An 18991-nucleotide genomic window follows, 5' to 3' on the forward strand; every position below is an offset into this window, starting at 1 on the left:
AATCCAATTGTACATTGGTTTTGTTAGGCAACTCCTCCCTTTCTGGGACGAACTATAATTACATATTATTCAAAGGGCAATGGAAAGAGACAGATATAATACATCTCAAGGAGCTTTAGCACACTGCCAGGGATGACTTGTATATGAGAAACAGTCTAAAAGACATTATTGAGAACAGGCATGGCCAGAAAAGAAGCTGGATCAGTCATGTAGCAAAAACTAGAGGTAACAGATGCTATGTTAACTTCACACGCTCAAAGACCAAACAAAAAGTCCTTTATAGGAGATTAATGGAAGGCAAAGACAAGAACTATACAGGATTAGAAGGCATGGAAGAGTTGTGATTTGCAACTGTGAAAGAACTGGCTACTCTGATCAATACAACGATCTAAGACAATTCCAAAGGATTCATGATGAAAAAATGCTAACCACCTCCAGAGAGAGAACTAATGAACTCTGAATACAAACTGAAGTATAACTTTATCATTTTTAAAAATTTTTCTTGGGGCAGCTAGGTGGCGCAGTGGATGGAGCACGGGCCCTGAAGTCAGGAGGACCTGAGTTCAAATCTGGCCTCAGATCAAACACTTGACACGTACTAGCTGTGTGACCTTGGGCAAGTCATTTAACCCTGATTGCCTCACTAAAAAAAAAATTTTTTTCTTGCCTTTTTTTGAAATATAGCTTGTATGGAAATATGTTTTATATAACTTCCCATGTATAATTGATATATTGCTTGCCTTCTCAATGGGTTGGGTAAAGGGGGTGGGAGGAAAAAAATTTGGAACTCAAAATTTAAAAAGAACATTTGAAAGAAATAAATAATAAAAATCAAAATATATTTAAAAAAAAAAAAGAAAGGAGACTGTGATATGCCCTAGTTGGAGGAGTGCCCAAACTAATGAAGTTGGGCATCTACCAAAGCACCAGTAGTACTACTGCAAGCACTGTATTTCTCGAGTCTCATATTTTTGGGGGCCCCAGGCATGTGGTCCAAGGCTCATTATAATTGTATCAATTATTTCTTGAGAAAAACTTCTGGGAATCTCTTCATAGGAGTGAAACCAGTGGCATGTTGGAGTCAGCTCCTACTGGCCTTGAGAACTGACTGTTAAATGATCAGTGTGAGCTTATACATCACAGAAATGGACAAACGCTACAAATCAGCATCTGATTTATTGTTTTATTGATTGTTTGGACTTAAGAAAGTGATGGAGAAAATGGTGATGATGAAGATAAAAGGATGTTGTGTGTACATTTGTTTTTTTTTTTCAGAGAGTTGATAGTTAAAACATTTGTACCAGCTCACTCCTCAGTGAAACTTGGAATCTTCAAAGATTCTGAACTTTCCACAATTCTTAAAACACTGTATTCACTGACTGCCCTGGGCCAATAATTATTCTTTTACTCTAATCAGAATTTTAAAGAGTCTCCCATCCCTTGCCAAAGGATTGCTGCCTCTCAAAATCCTTTCACCATGTAGAGCATAGGATTGTCTCCCACACACATGTATTTCCTGTCTTTCCTATGTAAAGGTAATAACTAGAAGGCAGAGCCAGTGGCGTCAAACAAGTCAAATGCTTGCTCTTCCTCCCACAGTCAAAATCTATGTAAATCATTGGTATGATCTTGCTAATGGTTAGTCAGAAAGCACTCCGGATCTCAGCTAATGACTTCTGGTGGTTCACTGCTAATAGCAAGCAAGTACAAAGATCGCTCAATTCTCAATATATCAGGCTGCAGATTCAATAACTATCATGACTGAACCCTATGGCACCATTTCCTTTATTTAAAAAACATACACGTGCACCCCCCCCCCCCCAGCAAAATCACCAAAGGGCACACATGAAGCACACGCAGAACAACGTTGTGCATCACAGGTTACCTGTTCATTGAGCTGTATGACCTGGGTTTCTAAGTCTTTCTCAGATTTGGATGCTGAGCCACTGCTAGAGGGGGTCCTTTTTGCTGATGAGGGACGAGAAGGGGTAGATCCTGGTTTAGAAGCCGGACTAGATTTAGCAGCACCTGGAAACAACAGAAGAAACTATGAATAACAGACACTTAGGAAACACAGAACCATGGGCAATATTGTCAGAGTAGGAAGAAACCTTAGAGATTATCTTGTCCAACTCCGTGTTACAGGTGAGGAAACTGAGGCTGCCCAGGAAAGTGAAGCTACAGGGCTTAGCATAGAAAGGACTTAAACCCAGGTCTTTGATTCTTGGGATTTTTCAACCATCACAAAACCATGCTTCTGCCATGAAATATGTTAATAGAGAATGCAAAAGACACTCCCAGCTACTCCCTTCTGCCCCTTTCAGAAATAAACTTATATGAAATTTTGTGTTAAGGCCCGCTATTTGGCTACTAAATAACTGTGTGCTTGGGCAGGTTGTTCTATGTCCTGGTTCCCTTTCCTAAGACAGGGGGAAAAGTTAATATAATATTCACTTTTGCCAAGGACTAAGTTCTTGGGAAGAAAGGTAAAGCCAAGATTTTTTGGTTAAAGTGACAAATAATATCTTTTAATTAATCTGATTACAATAGAGCTAGAAAGGACCTTGTCAAAATTTTTATCAGTGGCAAAACTTTAAAAAGTGAAATAATGCACTTGAGAATCCAGACTAAATATAACTTTCATGAGGATTTTCAACAACTATAGTTGTACCTGAGTACAAACCAACAGATTTATAAAGGCAGAGTGTTATAGAGGAGAATGCTAGACCACCTTATAGTTGGGAAGTCTTGGGTTCGAGTTTTGTTGCTGAAAGTTGCTGCATAAGCATGGTCAAGTTCACTTTCTTTCTCTAACTAACCCTCTGTTCCCCTATCTGTAAAATGAGGATCATAATACCTGTAGTACCTACTTCACAGGGCTCTTGTAAGGAACAAAGGAGATAATAATTTCTGTAGAAAGCTTTGCAAACTTTAGTTATTATTGTCTAATGCAGTGGAAAGCTCACACAATTCTATTAGAGATTCTAGTATATATTATAACTCAATTTAGTCTTTAGTTTATAGATACTCGTCAATGAGTCAGTCAACAAACATTTATTAAGTGCTTACTATGTGCCAGGCATTATGCTAAGCACAGGAGAAAGACAAAAACACATTCCGTGCCTCGAAGGAGCTCACATTCTAACGGGGGAGACAATATGCAAACAACCATGTACATACAAGATACTCAGAGTAAATGAAAATTAATCCTAGAGTGAAGGCATTGGGGGCAGGGAGAGAAGGGAAGGAGAGGAACTGGGAAAGGCCTTCTGCAAAAGGAATTGATCAATTTCTGATAGAAATAATATTAGAAATGATAGGTTCTCAGGTCAACCTGCAAATGGCTACTTAACCTATAATGTACTGGACCTGTCAGTATTAATAATACTATAGAACCTAAACACCATCTATAATAACATTTCTATATATAAAAATGCATTTGAGATTCCAATGTGGGATTCTAGGAACAGATCTCCTGTCACTATAGCCCCAGTATGAAGAATAGGGGAATTCCTTCCCTTCAAACCACTGGAAGTAACCAAGCCAACTAATCAGAGGGTCCTGATGGGTGGGATCTCTTGCTGCAGTGATCAGGATTAGAAGGAATGAAGAGCTGACCTCCAATTAACTCCAGTGGCAAGAGATGGGGACAGGTGAAGTGAGATGGGGTCATTGGTAGTGGCAATGGGAAGACAGAGAAGGGAGGAGTAGAAGGAAAGGCAGAATAGGATCAGTTCTGCTCAAGAGCATCAGGGATTAAGGACAGGACCTCTGGACAAAGGGAATGGCGTGTGTGCTAGGACATGTTCTGTCTAAAGGGGAAAGGATTAGCCTTGGTGGAGGCAATGAGAGGAGAGAGTCTTAAGGGCAGTAGTATGGAGACAGAATTCTGCCTAATAGGCAGTCATTTGTAGATACAAGACATTCATCTGTCCGAAATTTGTAAACTGCTTATGAAAAAAAAAGTTTATCTTCATCTGATACCAAGGGAATATTTTTATTATTAAACTTTCTTTTTTTGTCTCCTTATTGAAGGTTAGCTCTATTCACAAATGTATATATGCCAAGTTAATCAATCATAGGATCACTGATTTAGAGCCAGAAGGCATTGTAGAGGGCCAATTCCCTTATTTTACATATGAGGAAACTGAGGCCCATAGAGATGAAATGATTTGCCCAAGATCACATAGGTTACTCAACTCGAATATCATGATTCAAACTCAGGTCCTTTGGATCCAAAACAAGTACTCTTTCCACCGTACCATTCTGCTTCTTGTGTTACTGTAACCATTTTACAGATGGGAAAACTCAGAGAAGGTTCTTCTTGCTTCTGAGGCAGTGTAGTATAATGAAAAGTGCTGGATTTGGAATGACTAGACTTGGGGTTGTCTTAGTTCTGCCATTTTCCATCTGTGTGATCTTAAGCAAATGATTTAACCTCTTTGGGCCTCAAGTTTCCTCACATATAAAATAAGGGAGTTGTTCTAAATGAACTGACGTCCCTTGGAGCTCTAAATCTATGATCCTATGATCTCATTTTCCCTGTTTCTACCACTGCCACCCTAATTCAGGCCTTAATTGCCAGTTCCTGAATTATTTAAATTGCCTCCAGTTTCTCTCCTCTTTGAACAATTCTAAATATTGATTAAAAAAAAATCTATGGCACAATTCTGATTATATTATCCTTCCCTCCTAAAAACAAATAGACAAACACAAAAAACCTCCAAACTAAATGAAATCAAAATCCAAACCTTAAATAGTCCTCTGTTGCTCATCAAATAAAGTCTAAACTCCAGTGTGGCATTCAAGATTTACCACATGATGGTTCTAACTTATCTTTCCAGATTTCTCTCTCATTTCTCTCTCTCTCTCATTGACCTGGGAGTCTAAGCAAAATGACCTATGTCCGGTTTCCCTGAATGTGCCTTCTTTTCATATCTAGAAGATTTTGTTCATGTTGTTCCTTCTATCTTGAAAATGGTTGCCTTCCCTATTTGACCTATTAAACTCAAGATCATTTACCAAACACCATCCCCTCATTGAATCCATCCTTCATCCTCTCTGTCAAAAATAACCTTTCTTCTGATCTCCACATCATGCTATACATAAATTATAGTACTTTTAATCTTGTCATCATAGTTACTGTATTCTATCTTACCATTATAGCTATTTTGGGGTATTTTATCCCCCCTACTAGGCTACAAGATCCTTGAGGACAGTTACTCTGGCATTTTATTTATCTTGTACCCTTCACAGTATCTAGTAGCATACTTTGCATATAGTAGGTGCTTCGTAAATGCTTGCTACATAAATCAATGCCTAAACCTGGTACATCTTCACAGCCCAGTTTGACTGCTCAAGGCTCACTGACTCACCAGTGTTGGCAGGTGACTGATGGAACTGTTTGCGTCTGATAAACAGTAAATGCTACAGAGCAATGCAAAGAGGCCAGGAACCACTCTACATCAGCTGCTTTCTGAATAAAAGCTTTTAGCCATTTATTTAGTCCTGAAAGTGCCTTTTAACATCAAAACACTTCTGTCCCTTTTATTAGTGATCTATTTTCACATAAAGAAAGCTCTTACGGGCCTTTGCAATTAAAGCAATTCAAAGAATACAGACAACCAACAGTACCCAGTGGATATCTAAAAAAGCATAAAAGAACAAAAAATCACTCATAGCTGAGTTCCTTGCCCCATCCCCCACGCCCCTACTACATCTCATAGTACTCTTCTGCCATATAGCCAAACTCATGAAAAATCTTTCCCAAGTATTACTTATGCTGTATCTAAATAATATTACAAAACTGGCCACTCTTGTCAATTTAGAAACAGTCAGTTTTTGGGAAAAAAAAAAAACCCAGAAAGCGGTTGACTGACTTTGTGATGGTCAAAACCATTGACTCTAATAGTTACCACAGATACAGCCTTAAAATGGCAGGGGGAGTTTTGGCCATATGTGCCCAAACTTTAATGCTGGTGGTACCAAAGCACTTAATGTGCCACATGCTTTTGTAAAATGCATCTTTATAGGCTTTTTACACAACAATGTACATCAAAATATTTTCAGTGGGTAGAATAGAACAGAAAAAGGAAGAGAAACAAAAAGCAGACTACCTGCTATCTATAACTGCAAGGAGTGTATTATCTACCACCGCTTTCCAACTACATATTAATATGACACATGTGTGAAATAGCATGAGCTCCTCGGTAACAGGCACTAGACGTTTAGGGAATGGCATATGAAAAAGTAGAGTGGAGATATGACATAACAGAGAAACGTTTTTATAATAGTTTTATAACATTCAATAACACATAATGTACAATTAAAATACTAAGATAAGGTCAAAATGGATACACGACCTAGATATAAAGGGAGATTTTATAAGAAAATTAGAAGAACATGGAACATATTATTTATCAGACTTAAGGATAGGTGAACAATTTAAAAATCAATTTAAGTTATTAAGGCAATTTTGCAATTCAACAGACAGAGGATTGGACCTGGAGTCAGAAAGACCTGAATTCAAATTTGTTCTCAGACACTTTACTAGTTGTGTGACCCTAAGTAAGTCACTTAACCTGTTTGCCTCCATTTCCTCAACTGTAAAGTGGAAATAATAACAGTATCTACCTTGCAGGGTTGTTGGAAGGATCAAATGAGATATTTGTAAAGCGCTTAGCACACTGGCACTGTCATATTAGGAAGTGCTATTTGAATGCATGTTCCTTTCCCTTCCTCTATTAGCCTTATCTGATTTTTAAATTAGTTGGCATTTTTGTTCCTATGAAGCAGTTTTGGCAGAAACTGACCAGTGATGGAATAAAAGGCTGTTAGAAACAGAATCTCTCAAGGGTGGTGCTTTCCTCGGGATACTACACACATGCGCACGCGCGCGCGCGCACACACACACACACTCCAGTTTTGTTCAGAAAGTCCACTCTTCATTCACTCTTAAAAAAATAAATCTGATGGCAGGAAATAAAAAGAATAGCACTGAGAAAAATCTATGCATCTACTCTGAAGGTTTTAATGCTTTAATGGAAAACGCACTCTGGGGTTCAAACCAAAGGTACATTTTTAAGAGGAGACTGAACTCTCAGATTTTCATAAACTGTGATCTGATACGAAAATAATTTCCCTGGAGAGCCGCCACATGGCTAAAATACATAAAGAAGTGTCAGAATTTAGAGAGCGGAAAAAGAGACTTCCTCTCCTCCTTTTTCAGTGCCATCTTGTTTACTTGTGTGACCGAAGAGGAGCTGCTGGATGTTCGAGGACGCCCTAAAGACCTGGCCCTGATGTTGCTTTCAAGCTTTACTTTCTTTTAAAACAAGCAACAGCAAAAACAGCAACAAAACTAGACACACCAAAGAAATGCACTAATTATAATGAAACTACATAATCTAATTTCTAAGGCCTCAAGATGTTCCTTTTCCACTGCATTCTGGCCAGGGATATTGCCAAAAAAGTCTAATTTAACAGTCACTTTTAAGTATGATCCCCCTCCCTTGCCCCCATCCCCCCAGTGTTATCTCAAATGCACAGAGAAGCTGAACATTTTTAGTTCCAAGGTTAGGGCCAGACATCAATTTTAAACGCCACTGAACTCACTTAAATCAGCCTTCTAGACCCCAGAATTCCCGACCAGATTATTTCAGTTCTGTCCCTATCCATGGCTCCTCTCTGCTCAACACCAAAGTGAAAACCTCCCAGACTGACTCTTTTTATTTAAAAAGGCTGCAGCTATTCTGATCGGGAGCATGTGACGCACATCTGTTCGAGTGGCCATCAGGCATTTCAAGTTTTTTTTCCGAGTTGCATTTAAGAATGTCCTGAAAAACAGTATTTGCCATGTTTTATGACCAAACATTTTTCCTTTCTACCTCCTCCCTGAAGTTTTCCTATTTCAAAAAGGAAATTTCAGATGCAGAGGAAAATGGATATGAATTATAGAGAAGTTCCTGTAATTCCCTTTCAACATTAAAACTAAGTATGGCTTATTATGTTTTAATTACTGCCTTCCAGAATTTTGGTCTAAAGAGGATTTCTAGAACCTCTTAACCATGGTTCTGAAAACAAAGGACAGTCTGATTCATGGCCTTGTTAAGGCCAGAGCATCACTGCAGTTTATGTCAATTAGTAGCCTGCCTAATGTTTATGGAAAATGCTGTTTTGTTCTTCTGAGGTCTACATGAATTCAGAATGATGAAGCAAATAAAAGCGACACATTCAGCTTCATCCTTCACGACTAGTGCTTTGATGAAATTTAGAAGTTCCTCTCACATAATTTACATCATTTCTTCTGCCAGAATCATAAATAGAGGAGCTAAAAATATGACATTAATATTGTTGACAAGAACTGCAAAAGAGGAGAAATTTATTCAGTAAGCAATAATCCTATCAGTTAGTTATTCACAGCTCTTTGCCCTAATTTTCCTGCACCATACTTTGTCTCCCCTGACTGCCTGGGGTCATAGTGGTAAGAGCTGGACCTGGAGTCGGGGACACTTGAGTTAAAATCTTACTAGCAGCTTACTAGCTACTTACTAGAAATGTGACTCTACAGAAGCCAATTAGCCTTTATAAATCCCAAGTTTCCTCATCTGCAAAATGGAGATAATAATACCACTTACCTCACAGAAGTGTTGTGAGGAACAAATGAAACAACATCTACAAACGCTTGGAGAACATTAAAGCAATGTCTAAATGTGAGCTTTTATTATTGCTATTATTACAGACTTCCAGGGAACAAAATGCATGCAGTCACAGTGGTTGAGTAGAATACTACCATACTCTGTACCCACCAGTTCTTTCTCATCATGATTGTTCTCTAAGGAATAAAAAAAAGTTTTTGCTAAAGGATTGAGAATGAGTGGGTTTTTACAGCAAGAATGGAGACTTTCCCAGTCTCTTGTATTGACTGAGTTGATAGCAAATAAGTGACTTCTGAATCTTTATGTTGCTTTTGTCTGGACTAGAGACTTAAAAAGGCAAGAAATTAAGTCACTGAAATATATCTGAAAATTGTACTGTAAAATTTGGTAGTCCTGATGACTACAAATAAAAATAATTTTTAAAAATGCTCATTTTGTTCTTTAAAGATACCTTTGATACCAGATATCATTTTGTTGCATTTCGAAATGCCTTCATAGTACTCTTTGGACCAGATATTTAGATATCCCAGCACTTTACATTCTTATGAGAGTCAAGATGACCTGGGTTCAAATTCTGCCTCCTCTGACACACCTTTTCAGTACTAGGCAAATCTCTGAGACTCTAAGTTGCGGAGATTTGCATGGATAGGAGTTTATTCACTTGAAAAGTTTTCTTCATATTTTCCCTCTATGAATGAAGTCCTAGGTCCAGTTCCATCATTCCTATTGTGGTACAATTCATGCTTCTTTAGGGGAAGGAAGGCACTAGATTTCATTTATATCTGTGGTTCTTCCAAAGCTCAGCACAGTGAAGTACATACAATTGATTCAATAAATGTTTGTTGCATCAGTTCTCTCAGGACAAAACGCCATATTAAAGCATCGGGACTCTTTTCTTTCTGTCCCTCGTGATTCATAGACTAGCGGCAGTTTTTAAGCCCTCTTTCCCAATCAAAATCTTTTTAAGAACAACCCCTGTATGGCACTTTCAGCAGAGGTGATGCTGTAAAAGCCTTGTTTCTTTGCTGCTTGGTGGGAATCTTCCATCTGTAGCTGAGAAAGGCAGGCAGTTTTTGTCCACAAGCTCTGAATTCTGGAGCTACGGCTTGCTACTGGAATGAGCCAAGTTGTCACAGCTAAATACCCCGAAGCAGGGTTGCTAGTAGCTTGCTGAAACCTTCCTATTTAAGGGTAGGAGAGAATGAGCAGACAATGTTGATGCTGCATAGGATGCAGGAAGTAAAGCCTGGAAAGGCCCTTGGCTTTCAGCTCCATTGTAAGCTTGGGGAGGAAAGATCAACTTGTCTTACTAATGGCATATTCATTCTGTTCCTATCTAGAATAGTGTACCTCATAAGCATCTTTCTGAAGTTGTCAAGGAGGAGAGGGAGAGCCTGGCCAGAAAAGCCTCATATCTGAAGAGCCAGTCTGTTTTACTAATATTTTTTAAATACAAAAAAAGAATATGCTTATTAATAATATTGGTGACTACAGCTAAAGCCAAATTTTGTGACTCCTTGGAAGACCTGAATTTTGTAAAAGGCCGAAATGATCAAATCTCTCATTCTGAAATTTATAGTGCGACAGAATCATTTATTTGATCCAGAAAAAGCACAATGGTCCTTTTGGCTTGTACAAAGTTACTCATGCAGCCTTTGGCTGGGTAAAGTTTAGCTGTTCTCCTTTTCTGATGTCAGCCCTTGGAAGTAGCCAGCAAGCTACTCCCTGAATAATTTGGTTCTGTTCCATACTACTGCAGACCATAAAGTATTTCAATCTAGGTGGTGACTAGGATTCAGTATTCAGGAAATTTTTATTTTCTTCTTACAGGTTTTAAATCTGATTCAATAGCTATGAATATAAAAGTATATATATGCTCCCTATTCTTGGACTCTAAAAAGGAAAATAAAATTATAAGCATCTGAGAACATAATGTTGTAAATTATAAGACATCAAGTCGATTAAAAATACCCAAACACTGATTCCTATTAATCTATTTTCTTACAAGCTAAGTAATGACTCCTTTAGTGTTTCGATGGTACACCCTCCCTTTGGGTTGGGGTTCCTCTGACTAATTTGAGGACACCACCAGCAAACAACTCTTTATCAGAATCAAATAGTTGGTCAGAGTTCCTCAGCTAGAGTTTTTATGGCCCCTCAAAATCACCTTATATTTCTCCTAGGGAATAATAACAATTGACTAAAAAATGGGTGACTTTAACCTATACTCCAAAGTTATTAAGCTGCATACTTTTGGATACAGTGATACTATCATTAGGCATATTCCACAAAGAAACCAAAGAACGAGGAAAAAAGACCTATTTATACAAAAATATTAATAGTAGCGCTTTTTGTTGTAGGAGAGAACTGGAAACCAAAGGGGTAGTCCTCGATTGGGGAATGGCCAAAGAGATCATATCATATGAATGCACTGGAATGCTGTTGTGTCAACATTCCATAATTCTCTATTGAAAATAGTCCCATTATATTATAGGGGAAACCAAGGCCCAGAGAGAAGTGAATTGTCCAAGACCTCACACATAGTAAGGAGCAGAGTTATGATTCAAACCTAGGACTTCTGCTCCAAATCCAATGTCCCAACTACCTTGCTGTTACCCTCGAAAAATTTCCTAAATGGGAGTGCATATGTTCCTATCATCTTATGCTATACCCTCACATATGTGTATATACATGTATGTATATATACACACATACATATGTAACTACCATAAGTCAAAGAAATATCTCTATACTGTGATGAATGGCAATTGTAGGAAACAATTCAGTGAGAGCAATTTTCAGTTGGTCAGATTTCAATCTTTTCTGGTTAATTTGTGAAAGGTCATGAGGTGCTGCAGTGAATGGCTTTGTTAGTGGAGGAGTGCCATCATTCATTTGGGAATGGGCATACCTAATCTCATTCCACCATGTGGATTATTCCTCTCTATATAGTAAGGGATGCCTGTGTCTTCTTTGCTTCTAATGGGAGATGATTATACCCATCTTTTTATTCCATGAGAGAGACTTGGGGCTGCATTTCCATTTTATGTTAACATTCCCATACCAAGTTAATTCTGCCCTGGTTATTTTCCCTGCTGTAGATGATGTGTTTATTTTTAGCCATCATGTGATCCTCCGGTATTTTCCAGGCCCAGCTTGAGTCACCCTCATTTCAGAGAACACTTCAAAAAGAAAAGACACAAAAAATTCTTCCCATCTCAAAGTATCTCCATAATTTTAAATTCTAAATATTTAAATCTATTCGCACACGTCATGTATCCCTTTATTACAATCCTAACTTTTCATGTCTCTCATCTCTTAGCAGAACACTACATTTCCTTTGAAATACTTACATTAGGTACTAAACCTTATGACCTTCTGATTTCAATTCCTTTATGATATTTTTTTTTCACAGAGTAACAGAAATGGCAAAGAAGTGCCCCAGAGGACCCAGCCCTCAGGTGGGCATGGCAGCAATCCTTTGGTCTGTAGCCTATTTACTCCGGCATCAGGGAAATGCAGTAGCTCTAAGCGGAGCAGTTGAAAGGGCTGAGTGAGCAGCATGGAGCTGACAGATTGAAAAGGAACTAGACACATGGATGTTGCTGTGACAACGCCTTCCATGGGCGTCATCGCACTGCTGGCATCAAGCCTCAGTGAAGGGGGGAGAAAAAAGGCCCCTGAAACCTAAAATGGTGATAATTTTTAAATCTCCTGAATGCTTTGTCCTTCAGGTACAAAGATGGCCCTGCCCACCAGCAGTCTGTAGAGAATGCATTTTGAGTTTTTCCTCTGAAGTAGTTCACTCAGACTCTCTTATGACTAGTGGCATACATTTGTCAGATGACTGGCTGGGTTTACAGTCTATACCCACAGGACAGGGCCTAAACAACACTCCCAAACTCATCAGCACCATGGAGAATCAAATGGCCATAGGCTAATTTGCTCCCCCAAAATGAAGCTTTCTTAAAATTGAGGGTCATTGATCGAAAGGACCATAATCTGAAGAACTGGGGCTTAAAAAATAAAATGAAAATTTAGTCTCTCTTAAGCTAGTATATATGTCTGTCTTGTCAACTTTCTTAGCTTTGGTGTAAGACATTAGGAGGAAAGATGATTAGTCCCCAGAAACTCTTTATGCCTCGGCTTTAGAGCCCTACTTTTCTTGACCTACACGGACACGTTAATAATCATTCAGCAATGCATCAGCCTGGAAAAAATGCTTCTGAAGAGGCTCTGAAGCAGCAGAGACTAAATTGTTTTCTGTTCTTAGATATACCCTTGAACACATCAGGTGACACATAAAGGCACCCAGAATAAAGGATACCAAGTCCATGGACATTCTGTACCATTCCACAGAACAAACTGGTACAAAGTCCCTTCTCCTGTGGGCCTGGTGCAAGGTTTCACATCAGGTACCCATGCTTTGGCAGGAAGCCAGGCTAATACTGAGGTGGTGAGTGAGGGCAAACTTGTCCAACAACATTCAAGGAGCTGGCCATAGAACTGATCAACATCAATACAAACATATTGGACACCTGCATCTTTGTGACTTGCACTGGAAGCTTTTGAGGAAAGGAGGTAGCTGGTACTAAGTAGGATGACTTCCTTCCCAGGTGCATATGCTACAGGAGTACCGCCTGTGGCAACTTAACTATGCTCAAGTTTTTTGGTAAGTAGAATTTGGAACGCAAAAAATATCTACTTGGCTATTTGGCTGAGAGCTTGGTTTTTGATCCTGAAGTCATGAAGACAAGAGTTTGAATGGAAAGACACAATCAGAAGGTAGTGGCTTCACCTACCCATCTAGGAAACAAGAGATCTGGGTTTTAGACATGTCTCTGCTACTAATTAATTGCATGGCCTAAGGCACTCACACAGCTTACCTTTTCTGTGTCTCAGCTTCTTCGTCTATTAATGGGGGGGAAATGTCTTTGAATTCCACAGAAGAAAGCATATCATATGTGTATTGAACTCACCATTATTTATTTTAGTGTCTCAGAAAAAATGAAAGGCATTCCAAAAGAACTCTCTTTTCAAACCAGAGCAATAAGGTTCAACTCCCTCCTTGTCCACACACATCAAACAGTTTTCTCTTGGTACCTGACAACCCACAAATTCCAACCATTCAATGAGAGCAAAGAAAGAACAGAACTGATTTTGTGTTGCTAGGAGTCAGTAAGATGTTGCACTTTGATTTTATTTCTATACTCTTCAGTTTTGAGGTTTTTTTCTTTAAAATGGCTTTATGAAGAAAAAAATTACATTAGAGGCCAGTGCTAAAAGCAATATGTACAAAAAATAGAAGACCTAACCTTTGTAGGGTTGTCAACATCAGAGCTTTCAATAAGTACTGTTCACATTTTTTAGAAGAAAACTATATAGCCAAATACTTTTATTTGCTCTCAAGAAATGCAAATATTTTAAGCAGCAAGTAATACTATTAATTGTCTTCTATGGGACAGATTTGCCTTGGTGATACCAAAGCTGTTAGAGAACTGAAGAAATTCCATATCTGCCTGGGAAAGATTCTTCAGCTGAGGTCATGAGATCCCTATAGAGAGTCCATTTGCCCCTCTCTCCCTTGACTCCCAATTAGCCAAGCAGTCCACCGTAGCTTCAGAATGCTGGCAAGCAGTAGCATTAGCTGAAATCTTATGCAGCCATTTTCCTTGTTAGCTTAGTGGTGAGTATCTGATACTTGACAGGAAGAAAAAAGTATCCACTGAACCACAACTAATCCCTTTATCAAATATTATTTGCTTCCTGAATATGCTCAAATCTCATCTCTAAAGTTCTACTCGGAGGGTTGGAGAAAATAAACTTTGCATAGAGAACATATCCAGTTCCTCATCTGACAATTACCATCAACATTCATCCACATCACCATCTATCAGATTTAGTTATGACATCACTAATGTTTCATTATAACATAATCATCAGATTTTTCTCCTTTATTTATTTATTTTTTGGCTTTAGAAACAATCAAATATTGAAGCTGAAATAAAGAAACTCCAAAAGGAAAGATAAAAAAAGCTTAGGTACCAGTTTCTGTAACAACTACTGTACTTTCTCTATGTGAGTATAACATAACTTTATATATTTTATTTTGCTTCTGTCAGAACCATAGATTTGAATTTTCTTATAAGTTTATAATTGTTCTGTGCCAGGCCTAGAGTCAGGAAGACTTATCTTCCTGAGTACAAATCTAGCCTCAGACACTTACTAGCTTTGTGACTCCAGGCAAATCACTTACCCCTGTTTGCCTCAGTTTCCTTCTCTGTAAAATGAGCTGGAGAAGGAAATTGGAAAACCACTCCAGTAGCTTTGCCAAGAAAACCCCAAATGGAGTCAAGAAGAGTCAGATATGACTGAAAACAACTAAATAACAACAACAAAAAAATCTAATCTCTAGTGATGACCGTCTCAACTTGAGGTTTTGGCTCAGACTGATACAACTTAAGAAACATCAATAACTCCAGCAATTGTTGCATTTACTAGACACGTATCATTACACAAACATGTCTCTGGTTATCAGATCAAAAGTCGTAAGGACATTCCCTTTCAAGATACCATCCTTCCGACTGTAGATGAAATGCAATTCCCCAGGAAATCATAAACTCTGATTTGGTATCTGCTGTTTACTCCAAACCATGTTACATCACAGGTTAATCCTATGTCTGCTGAGAGGTTTCAGTATCCAAAGAAGCCAAGTCATTTGTTCATCTCCATTGGAACTTAACATTGGCACAGGACCTATGATTTCATTAGTAATATGGGAACTCCCATTGAGGAACTTCTGTTCCTAAGGCAGATAGATACCCACCTGCTCTCGTCCTTAGAGTCTCAAAAGGTTGGCTGGGGCTCGGAGAGGTGGTTAAGTACCTTGCTCAGGGCTTTGCAGCCAGCACAGCCTCTGGCACAGGAAGGGCTTATACCCAGGTCTTTCTCTCTATCCGCTATGCAACATTGTCTCTCACCAGCACTGAAGGAGATAATAATCTCAACATACTGGACAGCTAGAGAAATTTGGAATCTTCCCTTGGAATGAATAAGGTGGGTAGCACAGACATTTTACATACACAAAAGGCTTCTGTGGTGAACACAGGAAGCAAAAGCACATTTTGCTGCAGTGCCCAGAAGAGTCCACTCTTAATTATTCACACATTTATGGATTATCTTATTTGCAGTAACTTCTTGTTGCAGGTCTACTTCCCCTTACAGGATGCTACTGGCCTGCCTCCTGAGGCTATCAGTGTATGTTGGCTCAAAGAAGGTAAACACATTTCAATATTCACCTTAAGCAGAGTACATATAAGGCAGGCAAACAGACTGTAACTTCTTGTTGTTCAGTCATTTTCAGTTGTATCCAACTCGTAGTGACCCCATTTGAGGTTTTCGTGGCAAAGAGATTGGAGTGGTTTGTCATTTCCTTCTCCAGCTCATTTTACAGATGAGAAAACTGAGGCAAACAGGGGTAAGTGACTTGTCCAGGGTCACATAATTAGTAAGTGTCTCAGGCCAGATTTGAACTCAGGTCTTCCTGACTCCAGGCCTGGTGCTCTATCCACTGTTCCACCTAACCGCCCAGATTATAACTAAGGCACATAATATATTTCAAAGCTAAACAGAAATGCTTCAAGGGATCATCTACTATTTTAAGTTATGTGTCTCACAGCTTGCATCCACGCACAGACTCCACATAGCCCCAGCTCTAGAGCAACCAGACTGCCCAATTCCCATACTCCTCCTACACTCTGCTGCACCTGCTTTCCCCTAGATCAGGGATGCCCTCTCCTACATCTCAGCCTTTTCAAATCCTATGTTCTCCTTTAAGACCCAGACACCTCTTCCAGTGAAGGTTATAAGTCAGAATTAACTAATGTATTCCTTAAATAATAGGATATGGAGCCCCAAGGGACCTTAGAGATCACCTGCTCCAATGCCAGCATTTTACAGATGAGGAAACTGAGACTCATCTAAAAAGATTTGACCAAAGTCACACAGGTAGGAAGTAGCAAAGTGAGGATTTGAGTGTACACAGAGGACTCTTCCTCTATATCACAGGACCCTTCAGTATTACTACCTACGTTTAGTGGGGATGACAAACAACAGATTTAAGTGACCGCATTTACCCAGTATTGCTGGAAAATGATGTGTTCAATATGAGATAATTTTCTAAGTAACTCATCCATTTAAACATTTAAGTGTCTAAAAAATTTTAACCATTTGAAATGGAAAATTTCTAAAATGTAAAAATAAAACTTTCTAAAACTTTTTCTGTCTTCTTAAACAGACTACAGCCAACATAATTTGAACATTTTTTAACAACTTAGGATTTTTCATCACGAATATAAACTGTTATATTTTGATGCAATGCAGCAATGCGCTCAGGGATCACTAACATAAAGGGGGCTATTTGTCCCTCTCCCATCTCCTTGCTTGATGTCAAGCAGTCAACAGCCACATTTCATGCTCCTGTAGCCATACCTCTGACCTTTTTATAATTTGCTATTTCTAATTTGTTGTGACTTGCCCAATTAGACAGCCAAGGGTATTAGAATCAGTGATTAGAAGGAGTAAAAGAACTCTGAGGAAGGAAGTACATAAGCTTTGGTACATGGACTAATATAGGACCACAGACTGACAGCTTCCAGGAGGGACCTTAGAGGGGATTTAGTCCAAACTCCCTCTTACCAATGAGGAAACTGAGGCCCAGAGGTAATAAGTAACTTGTCCAAATTCACATGGCACAAAGTGAAAGAGCTAGGATTTGAACTCACATTCCCTGACTCCAGTTCCAGCACTTTCCCCCTTGTTGTTCACTAAAGCCAAGGAATATGTTCTTCATTAGGGTTTTGGTGAGGCAATCGGGGTTAAGTGACTTAACCAGGGTCACACAGCTAGTAAGTGTCAAGTGTCTGAGGCCACATTTGAACTCAGATCCTCTTGACTCCAAGGCTGGAGCTCTATCCACTGTGCCACCTAACTGCCCCAATGGGATATATTCTTGAAGAACGGTACTTTGCTATTTCCAAATGCTTTCTGAATGTTCCTGACTATGAGCTCTCGCTATTATCTAAGTCAACACTGCTGACCCTGACCCTTCTCAACTTTTAAAAATTCTACTCAGTCTTTAAGACTTAGGCGAAATATCACCTTTTCAATAATGCCTTTGCTGATTCTTTCCTCCTTCCCCAGCAGAAGTGATCTTTCCTTCTGCTGAGACTCCTATGAAATGAGTTGCTGAAAAAAAAGGAGTGATAGGAAAACCTTGGTTTTCTCACCTGTAAAATAAGGAGGTAAAATAAGCTGGCCTATGAAGGCTCTTCCATTTGTACATCTATGATCTTCTAAACTAATTACCTAAAATTCTAGAAAAATCAATTAGGAAGGAAAAATCCTACCCATTTGTTTATGTGTTGAGCATTCTTTTATCATTCAGGTTCAACAAAACAAAAAGTTAAACAACTTTACCTTCCATATTGAAAACAGAGGTGGTGGTGTGGTAGACAGAAAGCTGTCTGAAGATTTGGGAAGGCCTATGTTCAAGTCCTGCTTCTGACACATGCTCTGTGTGACCCTGAGCAGCCTACTTATTCCCAGGACTCCAGGCACCTCCATCTGACTACAGGTTGCCTCCAGGATCAAATACAAAATCTGCTTAGCATTCAAAGCCCTTCATAATCCAGCCCCCTCCTACTTTCCAGTATTCTTACATCCCCATATGTACTCTTCGATCCAGTAACACTGGCCTCCCGATTGTTCCACGGACAACAAACTCCTTCCCTTGGTTTCAGAGATTTTTTCTGGATGTCTTCCATTCCTGGAACACTCTTCCTTCTCTGCTCCAACAAGTGACCTCCCTGGGTACCTTTAAGTCCCAACTGATATCCCACCTCCGACAGGAAATCTTCCCTAAGCCCTCAATTCCAGGTGCTTTCCCACTTCTAATTATTTCCTATGTTTTCTCCCCCATTAGACCATGAGCTCCTTGAGGGCAGGGGCTGACTTCTGCTTCTTTTTGTATCCCTATCACTTAGCACAGTGGCTTAATGTGGATAAATGCTTAATAAGTGTTTACTGATTGACCTGCGCTGATACAGGGAGTTTCCTCATCTGGGAGATCTCTAAACTAATGAAATCACAGGACCAGCTGCTATCCCTATTACATTTATTCCAAATATGAGATTTGTGGAAGACTTCCCACTGCTCTGAGATAAATGTGATAGATCAAAATAAATGATAATAAAACCTAGCCCAAAGGAACTTAAAGATCACTGCTAGAGAGAACCAAGCTAAATGACAACGGTCTCTAGAACGAAAAGACTGAA

The 18991-nt window shown here is 39.1% G+C and overlaps 1 protein-coding gene across 3 annotated transcripts in view; it reads right to left on the reverse strand.

The window, feature by feature from the left end:
* Positions 1 to 18991, reverse strand: part of LOC114031713 (microtubule-associated protein RP/EB family member 2) — a 193017-nt gene that overhangs the window by 19276 nt on the left and 154750 nt on the right. For all 3 annotated transcript variants that reach the window (XM_027846871.1, XM_027846870.1, XM_027846869.1), the window contains one exon: positions 1886 to 2028. In XM_027846871.1, coding sequence (XP_027702672.1) covers positions 1886 to 2028 — 143 coding nt within the window. The remainder of the gene's footprint in view (positions 1 to 1885; positions 2029 to 18991) is intronic.

This window comes from Vombatus ursinus, unplaced genomic scaffold (assembly GCF_900497805.2).
Source record: "Vombatus ursinus unplaced genomic scaffold, bare-nosed wombat genome assembly UNPS02015255.1, whole genome shotgun sequence".
Classification (NCBI taxonomy): domain Eukaryota; kingdom Metazoa; phylum Chordata; class Mammalia; order Diprotodontia; family Vombatidae; genus Vombatus; species Vombatus ursinus.